The following is a 13,044-nucleotide window of genomic DNA, read 5'->3' on the forward strand; positions in this document are numbered from 1 at the left end:
CAGGGTTTGACCTTTGCGGATTCCATCAGCCAGGCTCCAGGTCCCCATGCTTCCAGTTGGGTATGGCCAATTGAAGACCCCTTCCCTGACCAGAGGTTGGAGGCTGGGAGGGGAATTGGGAGGTGCTTTATCTCCCCAGCTCCCTCCCTTGCCAGGTCTCAGGTCAATAGTGCCTGTGTTTTTCACCCTAAAACCACAGCTCCTGCTGGCAACCCCCTCCTACAGGTCTCTCTGGGTTCCAGGAGCCCTCCCACCTCCTCCCTGGGGATTGGTGGTCACAGCTCCCACTGTTGCTGGCTGCAGGGTGCTTCACCTTTCCTTGAGGGTTTCTCTTCATCCTGCTCATCCTTGGAAACAGTCCCTTCCTCAGTCTCTCCTGTTACCAGTGGAGTGTGCATCTGCTTCCTGCTGGGACTGTGATCAATACACGAACCTTTTCTGATTTACATCTAAAACAAGGATACTCAAGCAGGGAGGGTATGAACATTTAAAAAAAATAAAACAAGAATGAATAGTCCCTAAGTGAGCCCTGAGAGACTCTCTTCATTGAGAGTCTGGGTATGAGCTTTGTGACTTATCTAGGCTACTCAAGGGCTTTTGTTTGTTTGTTTGTTCATGTCGATGTTTTTAACCATAATGCAGATAATAGACGGCAATAAATTAGTGACTTACATACTTACTGGAGTGATTTGAGAAGGAAAATAAGCATGTAAATAAAGGGAAGCCAGGAGAGAGAATTTATGATGACTCAGAAGTTACAGGACAGGGCGAGGCGCAGTGGCTGATGCCTGTAATCCCAGCATTTTGGGAGGCTGAAGCAGTGGATCACTTGAGGTCAGGGGTTCAAGACCACCCTGGCCAACATGGCAAAAACCCGTCTCTACTAAAAATACAAAAATTAGCCAGGCATGGTGGCAGGTGCCTGTAATCTCAGCTACTCAGGAGGCTGAGGCAGGAGAATCACTTGAACCTGGGAGGCATCGGGCCACTGCACTCCAGCCTGGGCGCCAAAAGCAAAACTCAGTCTCAAAAAAAAAAAAAAAAAAAAAAAAAAAGTTACATGACAGGCTTAAAATATCAGTGGTTTTGGGAAATGACTAAATAGCTTCCTGGATAGCAGATCTTTGCTAGAAGAGTCAGATCTGGGTCTGGAAGGTGAAGTTGGATGTTTATATTCTACCAGGCCTGATATTAGGAGTCCCTCAGGTGGGACCCACCCGACTTATGTGTTTCCAGGTCAGTTTTGCTTCATGATGCAAAAGTGCCATGTGCTTGTCATGATGCAAAAGTGCCAGTTTTGCTTCATGATGCAAAAGTGCCATGTGCTTTTGCCATGATGCAAAAGTGCCATGATGCAAAAGTGCCATTTGCTTCATCCATGCGGATGAGGACACACCAAAGCCCAGAGGCCTAGGCCTTGCCCACAGTCACACTTCACACCCCCAGATGCCCCCGAGGAAAATCAGGAGCCTAGTTCCCTGCATCACTCTCTTGCAAGGATATTTCCTGGATTTGCCTGCCTCCCTTACTCTCCTGGTCCCAGTCAGCCCTGGTTTTTGTTTAATTTGTGTATTTCGAAGCACACATGTCTCTAGGGAAAAAAAATGAAATCTAGAACTCCTCCTGGCCACCCGTTTCCTGAAGCATGAAAAGGAAACATTTCATAAATGCTTTGTAAAGAAGACAACAGGAAGGGGTAGTGTCACTGGCTGGCAAGAGCTGCTGTTGTGGTATTTCACAGACAAGGGAGGTGACGTGGCACATGGGGGCTGAGGTCCCAGCCAGGGGCCGAACAGGTAGACTCCTCAGGACCCAGGCCTCCCTCTGGCCTGTGGACCTTCAGCCCTACTGGACAGGAGGAAAAGGCCTAGGGGACATTGCCCCCATTTCCCAGAGAGGAGGCTGAAGCCAGTGAAGTGGAGAGTTGCAGCTTCAGTGGGGAGACACCGTTAAGCCCCGCCTGTCTTATTCATGCTTCTTTTCCTGTAGGGATTTTTTTTTTTACATGGCTACCCTTGAGTGATAGAGCCTTCATCAGCTTAGCTTGTCCTCTTGCAGCCTACGCCACTCTGTACCCTTTAGCCAAGCAAGCCCAGCTGAGGCCCCGCAGCGTCCCTGCCCAGCAGAGCTACAGGAGGCCCCAGGCCCCTTCCTGTTCACTCTTGCTCCATAGACGCCACGCTGCAAAGCAGATGTGCAGGGACACCACCTGAAGACCTAGCCTGCAGCTCAGCCCCACACACTGTGGATGGTGGAGATCCCAGAGGGCCAAGGGAAGCTTGTTGAGACCTCTCTGCACTGCCCCTCCCGCAGCAGGAGGTTCATGGCCCATGCATTTCTGGGAGAGTTGAGAGGGCCCAGGTGGGTGGAATACCTGTCTGTGAGCCCCATGTCCTGTCTTGTCCCAGCTGCCTGTAGTTTGACCAGAGTATGCTAGAGGTCAGCCATTGCTAGGGAGGCTGCCACTAACCACACAAAAAGGAAGGAAAATTCTCAGCCACAGCACTTAGAGCTGAGCTTGACGTGGTCCTCAGCAAGATGTTGCAAGTTCCTAATCTGAACACAGAGGCCAGGGAGTAAGCATCATCTGGAGCCCAGAACTGACTGTCATTACCCACAAACATAAACACCCTGAGTCAGGCCTTCTCCCCACCCTGCTCGGGTTGTCCGAGCCTCAGCACTGGCTCTGCCCTGGGTGGCAGCCCCTGGGAAGCCCAGCTGCCACCTCTCTACAAATGGCCCTGTAGAAGCTGCGCTCAGTGATCCACTTCCTGGGGTGGGGTTGGGCCCACCTTGTTGCCATTACACCCCGTTACAAACTGATGCAACCAGCTTTCAACAGACACTGCCAAGGAAGATACACATTACAACAGCATGCTGCAATACCTCTGCCCGTGCAAGACACCAGCCCACATCCAAAAAATGGACATCTTCCCACCCCACTGTCTCACTCTACTGAGCTGGAAGTGGCCTTTGTCAGGACTCTTTGAGGTCTTGAGTGGATCTACTTTTCCCAAGATATTAAACCAGTGACTTTCAATCCTGGCTGTACATTACTGTCATCTGGGATATTAAAAAATATTGATGCCTGGATCTTGCTCCCACTCAAAAGAATCTGACTGGATTGATGTGGGTTTCAAAAACTTTTTAAGTGTTTGTTAAAGGATGACATATATGCAAAAAAAAAAAAAAAGAAAAAGAAAAAAGCACAAACCATAAGTGTAAAGCTCAGTGAATTTTCACAAATGAATTGACCCCGAGTAACCAGCATCCAAATCATGAAACTGCTTACTACTTGGCTCCAAAGGCTAACGTCCATTCTGGCTTCTAATGGTATGGAATCATTTCTCCTGTTTTCAAACTTTATATGATGTAAATGGAATCATGCAGTATATATCCTCTTGTTATGTTTGTGAAATGATTCATCCAAGTTGTTACTTAGAGCTGCAGTTTATTCACTCTTCTTGCTATAGGGTATTCCACTCTGTGGATATTCCTCAATTTCTCTATCCACTCTACTGTGATGGATTTTTGGATATTCGAGTTGTTATTTACAGTTCAGAACTATTATGACTATTGCAATGACATGCTAGTGTGTATTTTTGGAGCACATTTATATCCATTGCTGGGCAAGCATGGATATGAGTATGTTCAGCTTTAGTACCTGTGCCAAATAATGTTCCCAGGTGGCTGTACCCATTTACATTCCCTCCAGCAATGTATGAGAGTTCTGGTTGCTTCACATTTTTGCCAGCCATTGATATTTTCTATCTTTTTCATGTTAGCCATTCTGGCAGGTATGTAGTGATATCACAATGTGGTTTGAATTTGCATTTCCCTGATGACTAATACAGCTGAGCAACTTTTCATATGTTTGTTAGCCGTTTAGATCTTCTCTTTGCAAAGTGCTTGTTGGAATATTTGGACATGAGTATTTTTTAAAAGCTCCTTAGGTAACTCTACTCCGTAGCCAGGGTGGAAAACCACTGAACTAAAACCACAAATTAGTATCTGGGGCTCCCTTTCTTCATGCTTTGCCCTTGAACTTAGAGCATTTTGGATCTGAGAGGACCTCATGGAACTGGGAAAAGATTATCTTCACTCCTTACTAAGATGAGACTATCAGGAAGAAGCAAGAGATTGGAGCTGGCAGTTAAGAATCTTTAGGAATGTGACCTCTGCTTCAGAAGGGTCCAGGGAGGGCCTGTGGTGTCCACAGCTGCCACAGACATTTCCTAGCCACAAAAATGGCCTCTTGGTGGTCTCCCCAGAGCTCCAGGCAGTCATGGGGAGGAAGCAGAGGACCCCATGCCAGGTACTTCCCAGTTTCTAGGCCAACATGAATGGGACACAGTTCATATGGGGTTGTGGTTAGACTAGGGATAGTGGAGCATGTGTTCTGGGGACCTGGGTGTGGCCAAGGGAGGCCTGCTGTCTGTGGCCTTTGTCCCAGATAGGAAATCAGCCAGTGGGGCTCTCCTACATGGGTCCAGGCCTGGCTAGCTCTTGAATTCTGTGGGTTTGTATGTGGGTCCTTACACATGCATCCTAGAGCAGGGTCCCAGGAGGCCACCCCACCCCTCCTTGACCCCTCACTCCTCTGAGCTGGGAAACACATGGCATGAAAGAACATACTGTGGCTTCTAATGACATTGTGTCTTGATTGCATCCCCATTGCATCGTCTGGGCTCATCTCATCCCCACCTCTGGACTGTAACATCATCCCAGGGACTGCCAGACACTCCTCTGTGCTCCCCCACAGCGAGTATAATGCCATTTGGTAATTCAGTACAGCCTCTTCCAACTTGAGAAGGAAGATGCAATAAAAAAACAGACCACACATGGAGTCAGCATGTCCTTGCCTCAGTCTTGAGCTGTGCAGGTGTCACACTGAGCTGCCCCGTGTGGGCTCCATGTTGGCACACATCAGTTGCAAGGGGCTCTGTGCAGTGAGTCTGGAGTTGGACCACTGGCCGGGGGCTGGGATGCTAGTGCCTGGACTGAGTGTGCACAGAGGCCCCTCAGGCAGAGCCACAGTGGGCGCTGAACCTCCTGGTGGACTTCACCGCAGGAACCAGAGCTCAGTGGGAGGGGCTGGCCTATCAACACCTGTCCTGTGTGCTTTTTGAAAAGAGCAGGGTCTACCTTCTGTCAACTGAAGTCCTGCCAGCTGCATGCCATGAGATGAAGGACAAGGTGGCACATGAGCAAAGTTGACATTTTGGAGGCTGTTAGGCTCAGAGCCAACCCTGGGCTCCGTGTAGTGCCATGACTCATGGATTCAGGCCCATCTTGGAAATTGCTCTGGGCATAGAGCACTCATTTCTGATAGTCCAAGCGCAGATATTAGGATTCCCCTAATTGGCTCAAATGGTGGCCTGCACCAACCAGCGACCAGAGTGCTGTCTGAATCTGGAATAACAGGAAGAACATGCCTCCAGTGTAGGAGAGTTCCCCATGCAGTGTACTTCCCATTCATACAGCAGTTGGTATCGTCTGTTTTTTTCACATTGGCCATCTGAGTCTCATAAACAGACTCCTCTCCTTCCACTGAGCCTGCATCCCAGCCTTTCCCCTTTCTTCAGGGGCCTCTCCCCAGCAATTACGCCTTTCCATTCTCTCAACCAGGGAATCTTCCAACTCTTCTTCTTCAATGGCACCTGCCATGCTCCTGTCTCCATCACCTGTGTAATGCTTCCTGCTATCCTGCCTTCCCCGTGGAGTACAGCCATGCTGTCTGCTTCTCACAGCCAAGATTCTGGAAAGAAATGTCTCCTTTTTCCTCATCATCAACCACTCATTTATTCAGCAAGTGTTTCTTTTACACTTGCCTGTGCTGGGCATGGCAGCAATGCAGCAGTGAACAAAACCACCAGCTCTGGTCTCATACAGCTTATAATCAAATAGGGAGACAGACATAAATGATTAATAGATGCTCCTGTAATGGCGGTTGTGAGGTGTGCTGCCACAGCCCAGCTACACATGCCAGTTCCCTTCTCTGCACATGTACATGTCTGCTCGTCCTTCCCACCTGAACTCACGTGCCACCTCACTTATGCCCCTTCCCAATGCCACACCCACACAACAGGGTGCCTCTCTGTGCCCATAGCAGCCCTTGGGTGTAACTGCTCCCCACAGAGGCTGAACCCTGAGGGCAGAGTCCAGGCCACATGCACCTTGGAGCCCCCTGCCTGGCACAGAGCCCAGCCCAGCAGAGGTGCTCAGAAAATGAATGAAAATCCCTGCTGAGATTGATCCAATCTGTCTGTGAACATCTCCAGGGTCCAAGAATTCACGGCTTTCTTTTTCTTTAGATAGCCTTTTGTTTCTTTTTGCCATTATACACTATATTTGCGTTAGGACACAACAATGTGAATATACTTAATACTGAACTCTACACTTGAAAATGGTTAAGATGGTGAAGTTTTAAGTTATATGTATTTTGCCATAATTTTTTAAAATGTAGAGAATAGGTATAAAGAAGAGAAAAAAGGGGGCAAGATCCATTTTATTGAGAAAGAACCAAGGGCGTGATTCAGATGGATTTTAAAACGTAATTTAGATTAGGGAAATGCAAATGAGAACCATAAGTAAGACACCACTTCATATCTTTTAGGATGGCTATTTTAAAACAACGACGACCTGAAAATAAGTGTTGGCAAGGAGGTGAAGAAATAGTACCTTTGTGCATGGCTGGTGGGAACATAAAATCATGCAGCCTCTGTTGAAAACAGGGTGGTGGTTCCTCAAAAACTTAGTTATCGTATGATCCAGCAGTTCCACTTCTAGGAATATACCCAAAAGAATTGAAAGCAAGGACTCGAAGTGATATTTGTACACCAGTGTTTGTAGCAGTATTATTCACAATGGCCAAAGGGTGGAAACAACCCAGATGTCCATGACAAGAGGGGTGGATAAACAAAATATGGAGGATACATACAATGGAACATAATTCAGATTTAAAAAGGAATGAAATTCTGTTACATGTTATAACATAGATGAACCTTAAAAACATTATGCTAAGTGAAATAAGCCAGACACAGAAGGACAAATACCAGATGATCCCACTTATATGAGGTACCTAGAATAGTGCAATTCATAGAGACAGAAAGTAGAAGGATGGTTGCCAGTGGCTGGAAGGAGGAGGAACAGGGAGATACTGCTTAGTGGATGCAGAGTTTATGTTGAGGGTGATGAAAAAGTTCTGGAGATAGGTGGTGGTGATGGCTGCACAACAGTGAGAATGTACTTCATACTATGGAACTCTCACTTAAAAATGGTTAAAATAGACATAGACATTTTATGCCTATTTTGCTATAACAAGAAAGTAACGGGTATATTTTAGAGATTTTAGAAAATATTGTAAGCACAAGAGGAAAAAAATTAAAATCATTCGCAGTCACCAGGTAGAGACAGCGACTGTTAAAAGTTCAGTGTGTATCTTTTCATTCTCGTTCTCTCTCAAAAAAGTGTGTGTGTGTGTGTGTGTGTGTGTGTCTTCAGAGGCCACACTGGACTTTCAGGAAAGGTTCCCCTCTCTGCTGCTTCCCCGCTTGGAGCCATTGAGAGCAAGTCTATCCCTGTTCAGAGGTCAATCCTTTGAATGATTTCTCATGGCTGAGTTCACTCCCCTGCACCTCCAGGGTTGCGCTTCTCTGAAAATACCCATTTCTTTTATGTGTCTAAAAACATGGCACCCATGACCCAATAATATGTTGGAAGGGGCTGGAGAGAAAAGCGAGTGCCTCTCACACCTTCTCACACACTACACATCTTAGCGATGGCCGAGCGAGCATGTGGGCTCTCTGGACTCCTCAGTCTGTTGGTCTGGGCTGCATCAGGCTAAGGCTCCCCGCCTCCCCTGCAACCTTGATCCCCTTGCTTCTTGAACCTGATGCTGGGCCTCACATTCTCCCTGTTGATACTAGCTCTTAAATCCTGCTTTTCCAGCTTGTCAGGAAACTGGGCCCTCATGCCCCAAAAAGCAGATCCACCCTCTCCACTGAGAGGGAAGGAGTGAAGGTCCCATAGCCTCTGACCCCTGCTGGGCCCAGGAGAGGAACAACTGCTTGCTTTATTTCTCGTGGGAGAAGTGTGTCTCCTCTTTGTCTCGGGCACCCCTCTTCCCTGTACAGCAGCAAGTCAGCAGGAATGAGCTGAGCCGCCCAAGTAGTGGCTCCCTCCACTACGGGGGCTCTGTGGTCCTGGGGGCTATCCTGCCTCCACTGCCATAGGCCTGGCCCCAGAGCATGCTGCAGCGGTCACAACCTATGGAGGTGCCCCCAGGCCCTCATATTTGGGCCCAACTACGGCCTCCTTCCCCAGCTTTGCCACCTGGCTTGGAAGCCAGGGCACCACCAGCTTCGTTGGCAGGGAGAGGTGAAGAAAGAGGCCATGGCCACTCAGGTGACTGAAGTTCATATTCATGCACATCAGTTAGAGAGGGACAGTGCATTCATTTACCTCCAAATCCAGCCACAGACACATGGCCCTTTTCTCTTGACTCTGAGGCCTCCACAGAAGGGTTTTTTAAGGTTGCAGCCAGGACCTTTACAGCCCAGTCCTGAGAAGATTATCTTTTTATTGCAACTTTGATTAATGATTGATCTAAAACTGATACTAGAAACACTGAAGAACAAACTTGCCGTAGACATTAGGAAAGGTCTACATCTGGCAGGCCTGGAGACCTGCCCACCCTCTCCCCCCATGGTCAAACCAGGGCAAAGGTACATTGGAAGACCCAACCCCCACACACTCTTACACATGCACTCATACACAGACACACTGAGGGGAAAGAAAGATTTAATTGTCCTTAAATCCTCTTGGATTAGGCTATAAATTGCAAATAAATGGAGCAACAGACAGAGCAAAGCACATAAGGGCCCTTAATAGAATTTCTCTATCTTGTTCTGTTTCTATGAATGCCTGTTACAAATTAGCAGCTTAAAGGGAACTCTGGAGTGTGGGAAAGAGAGACCCTTGTGTGAAGACCACAGCCTGGGCTTCCTGCAGACCTCAGGTCCCAGAGAACATCTAAGATGCCTCCAACACCAGATGGAAGAGGGCAGGAGATGCTGCACAGTAAAGCAGCTCTTCTTGAGCATTTGTGGCAGGAAGTGACTTGGAGAGGATGAGGCTGTGCCTCAGGTGTGCTCTGGCTGTTCTGATGGTCTCTGGGGCCACCACTGCCACAGTGAGGTCCATAGGCACATCAGAATCACCAAAGGGTCCAAACCTATGGCCTCAGAGCCTGGAGAGCCAGGAATCTGCATTGCAACAACTCCCCGCTCAGGGGTTCTACCAGTCCAGTGCCCGCCCTCTGAGGGCGCCCAGGGAGCAGGGTGCTTGCTGGCTGGAACACTTTTTCCTGCCCCTCAGCTCCTCTGTGCTGCCCTGAGGCACAGGCAGTGGAAAGCTGGCAGAGCTGCTTCTAAATTGAAACTGGAAAATGAAACTGGAAATCACAGTTTCATTTTCCAGTTTCATTTGCACCCTCTAGTGTTGGGGTTTCTTTTCCACAAGGAGAGTCCCCCAGGGAAAAAGAAGCAGGGGTGGGAGCGGGGAGGCCTTCTGGGGGAAGGCAGTGAGGGTGTCCGGTCTGCAGCCGGGCATGGAGGGGCCGTAGCGCTGCACTTGCTTCCTCTAAGCCTGGCCCGCTTGCTATCAGCCCTGGGGGTGGTTTCCTCTCTAGGAAAAGCTAATGTCATGCTTATGCTGAAAAACTGTTTTCAGAGGTACTTTAGGAGGGGCCCTGACTCTCGGTAATCTGGGCCATTTCATACCGGCTGTGCTCACCCAGGCACAAACACTGAAAGCAGCAGCTGGCAAAGGCATCGACTTATAGCAGCTTGGAAGACACCAGCAAAGAAGCTCTCATGGAAGCAGCAGATTTCCCGAAGCGACTGGAATGCGGGGAAGGAGGGAAGTCAGGGAGAGCCGAGAACCAGCCCCCCCACCCCGCCCCGCCAACTCTACCCCATTCCTCTCCTCACCTGAAATGTCTCTTCCTTGGGAACAGCTGTCTAACCCCCTAATCCCACACACTCCTTTGTAGGTTAAGACCCCTGAAGTTGCACTGTCTCATAGCAGCTATGTTTTTCAGAGATCCGTGTGATTATTTGCCTAACATCTGCCTCCCTCAGGGACGCAAAGTCTGTTACGCATGGACCTGGTCTGTGTTGTTCACTGTGCGTTCACAGTGCCTGGGGAGTGCCTGTAATGCAGGAAGTACACACAAAAAATATGTGTTCATGAGTGAGGGCAGGCCTGAAGAGCCCAAGAGAAGGACAGTGCTCCAGGGAGGGGTCTGCATCGGGCTTCCCAGTGTCTGGACTGCATCCCAGCCCCTCCAAGCAACTCAGGGGAGGATTCTGTGGACAGATGCCCCAGCTCTTCCACCCATAGCTCCTACCCCCAGCCTGAGGAATGATTTGACTGTCCCCAGTGTGTACAGGCAATGGGGAGGTGATAGGAGGCGGTGTCCCTTGTGGCACACTCTCCCTAGCCCTGGCTTTGCCCCCCTTACCTACATAGATGGGCTTCACGGCCTCTTCCAGATAGGCAGGGCACTGAGCTCCGTGGGCCACACTTAAAAAGAAAGGCTACTTTTAGCCTGCACATCAGGAGGAGACAAGCTGGCGGTGGGGGCATGACAGTGTTTTTGTTTGTTTGTTTGTTTGTTTGTTTTTTGAGACGGAGTTTCACACTTGTTGCCCAGGCTGGAGTGCAATGGTGCGATCTCGGCTCATCGCAACCTCTGCCTCCCTGGTTCAAGCGATTCTCCTGCCTCACCCTCCCAAGTAGCTGGGATTGCAGGCATGCACCACCACACCCAGCTAATTTTTGTGTTTTTAGTTGAGACGGGGTCTCTCCATGTTGGTCAGGCTGGTCTCAAACTCCTGACCCCAGGTGATCCACCTGCCTCGGCCTCCCAAAGTGCTGGGATTACAGGTGTGAGCCACCGTGCCCAGCCAACAGTGGTTTTTAAAGGGGGAGAGCAGATGATGGACCTTGGCAGACCATCCTCTGGGAGGAGACGTGGACTGAGGAATCAACCCTGACCTCAGGCCCCACACCACCCTTTCACCTCAGCCTCACTTTCTCATCAGTAAATGGAACTCGTTCTTGTGTATGTGCCACAGAGGCAATGTAGCAGAAGAGACTAGGGCAGACTTTGGAAGTCAGCCATCTGGGAGAAAATTCCAGTTCTGTGATGACCTTGAACGAATGACTGAATTTCTCTTTGTCTCATTTTCTCTTCTGTAAAATGGGAAGAATTACAGTGAATTCTGTAAATTCATTCATGTCCCTGACACATGGTGTGAGCTCAGTCATTACCTTTGCCAGAGTTGCGAGGATCTAATGAGATGGCAGATGTGAACACAGCTCCCAGACCTGAAGGTGCTGTATGAATGGGAGGGAGCAGTGAGTGTTATTTGGGAAATATTGAAGACACAACTTCCCTCCCACATTTGTCTGGGGTGGAGCAACAGTTTTACTTATTTAATGTTAAGCTGGAAGATGCACCAAAGGGAGGTGAAAAACTGAAACCGCCAACCGTTTGAGCTCCAGGCTGCACCGAAGCGGTGTGGCTGGTGCAGATGGTGAGAGCACCAGTGCAGGCCCACTTCCTCCATGAGTGCCACGCACCTTCCTCACGCTAGCCGGCTTCCCAAGGCTGCAGGAAGTGGGGCCAGGAACAGGCCCTCCGGCTGTGTTGGGGGAGGCCTGGGCAGGGGTTGGCAGCTGCTGGGTGTGAACGGAAGCCTTGGAGGTCCTTGCTAGGTCTTAGGGCCGCCTGCATGGCAGCCCCTCCCCTCTCCCTGTCCAGGCCTGCCCAGGACTAGTTTGTAGCAGACTCTTCTTGTAGCCTAGGCTCTTGCCTCTTGCAGTAGTGAGTCCCTGTACAAAAGGCATCCAGCGGAGGGAGGCAGGCTGGAGAGGAGGAGAGCCGAATCTTTTCTCAAAGGAAATGCAGTTGTGGTTTTGAGATGTTCATATTTCACATCTGTGGTTGGCGTTTCCCAGGGTTCTCAGAGGTGAATGCAGGGTCAGCCCCATGTCGCCAAATAAGGCTCACAGTGACCTTAGCAACAAGCTTTGCTGCCCATTGGCTGCCACTGCTGCCGCCTGCCAATGCGGCCTCCTGAAGGCCAGCACTGATGCTGAGCTGAAACTTCTGCATGTGCAGCTGCCTCTGTCAGAAATCACCACCCTTGGAAGCAGCCAGAGATAGGTAGAGAGTTCTGGACAAAGGTGGACAAGGTCGGTGGGAGAACTGCCCAGCTGCTCATGTTTCAGAGTCCACCTGGCCAGTGTTCCATTCTCACACAGCACCAAACCAGCACCTTCGGCTTGGTGGCCTGGTCCCAGCTTGCCAGGACAACCCCCGATTCCATCCTGTCAACCTTGGACTCTATAATGGTCTTCATTTCAGACCTCTGCTCATTTTAGTTCCACTGGGTTCTCCCTTGTGCTTGGCACTTGACTAAGCTCCTTCTACACATTCTGTCTTTTACCTCTCTCAACAACCCTGTTAGCCAATTAGCCCCATTTTACAGGTGCAGAAACTGATGCCAAAGGAAGTCAGTAATGGCCCAGGTGACTGAACCACTAATAAGTGGGGAAGTCAGAATTTAAACCCAATTTAAACAGGCCTAGGTCCCATGCTATTAACTGTTGCACTGTATTGCCAGATACTCAATGTCCGTGCAGCTCAGTGGCTTCACTCTGTGACATGGGGATGACAGTACCGTACCTCACAGGGTTGGGGTGAGCATTGTGTGGAGTGACTTATGTCCAGAAGCACACCTTTGCACCAGTGGCCTTGGCACCCCCAAGGTATGCTCCACAAACAGCTTGCACGTTGTTTTCTCACAGCATGTGCTGCTGAAACATTGAGGTTTGTGGACCGGACTTCTCTGTAGCCCTTGTATTTGGTTTTCACTTCCTCTTTCTTGACCTTCTCCCACCCCCACCCAACTGCAAGGTAGGGAGGCTACTGAGGGGCCAGGCTGTGGGTTCCAGAGGGCACAGGGCTATCTG

The 13,044-nt window shown here is 49.5% G+C and overlaps 1 protein-coding gene across 4 annotated transcripts in view; it reads left to right on the forward strand.

Annotated features, from left to right (window-relative positions):
- The window catches only part of C6H5orf56 (chromosome 6 C5orf56 homolog), a 66,634-nt gene that overhangs the window by 45,490 nt on the left and 8,100 nt on the right, over positions 1-13,044 (forward strand). Inside the window, exon 4 of one of the 4 annotated variants that reach the window (XM_025387176.1) lies at positions 5,629-6,389. The exons of 2 other annotated variants lie outside the window; for them this stretch is intronic. In XM_025387176.1, coding sequence (XP_025242961.1) covers positions 5,629-5,921 — 293 coding nt within the window. In that variant the 3' untranslated portion in view covers positions 5,922-6,389. Of the gene's footprint in view, positions 1-2,058; positions 3,288-5,628; positions 6,390-13,044 lie in introns of those variants that run through there. One more of the 4 variants, XM_025387178.1, reaches the window with a different exon arrangement.

This window comes from Theropithecus gelada, chromosome 6 (assembly GCF_003255815.1).
Source record: "Theropithecus gelada isolate Dixy chromosome 6, Tgel_1.0, whole genome shotgun sequence".
Lineage (NCBI taxonomy): Eukaryota > Metazoa > Chordata > Mammalia > Primates > Cercopithecidae > Theropithecus > Theropithecus gelada.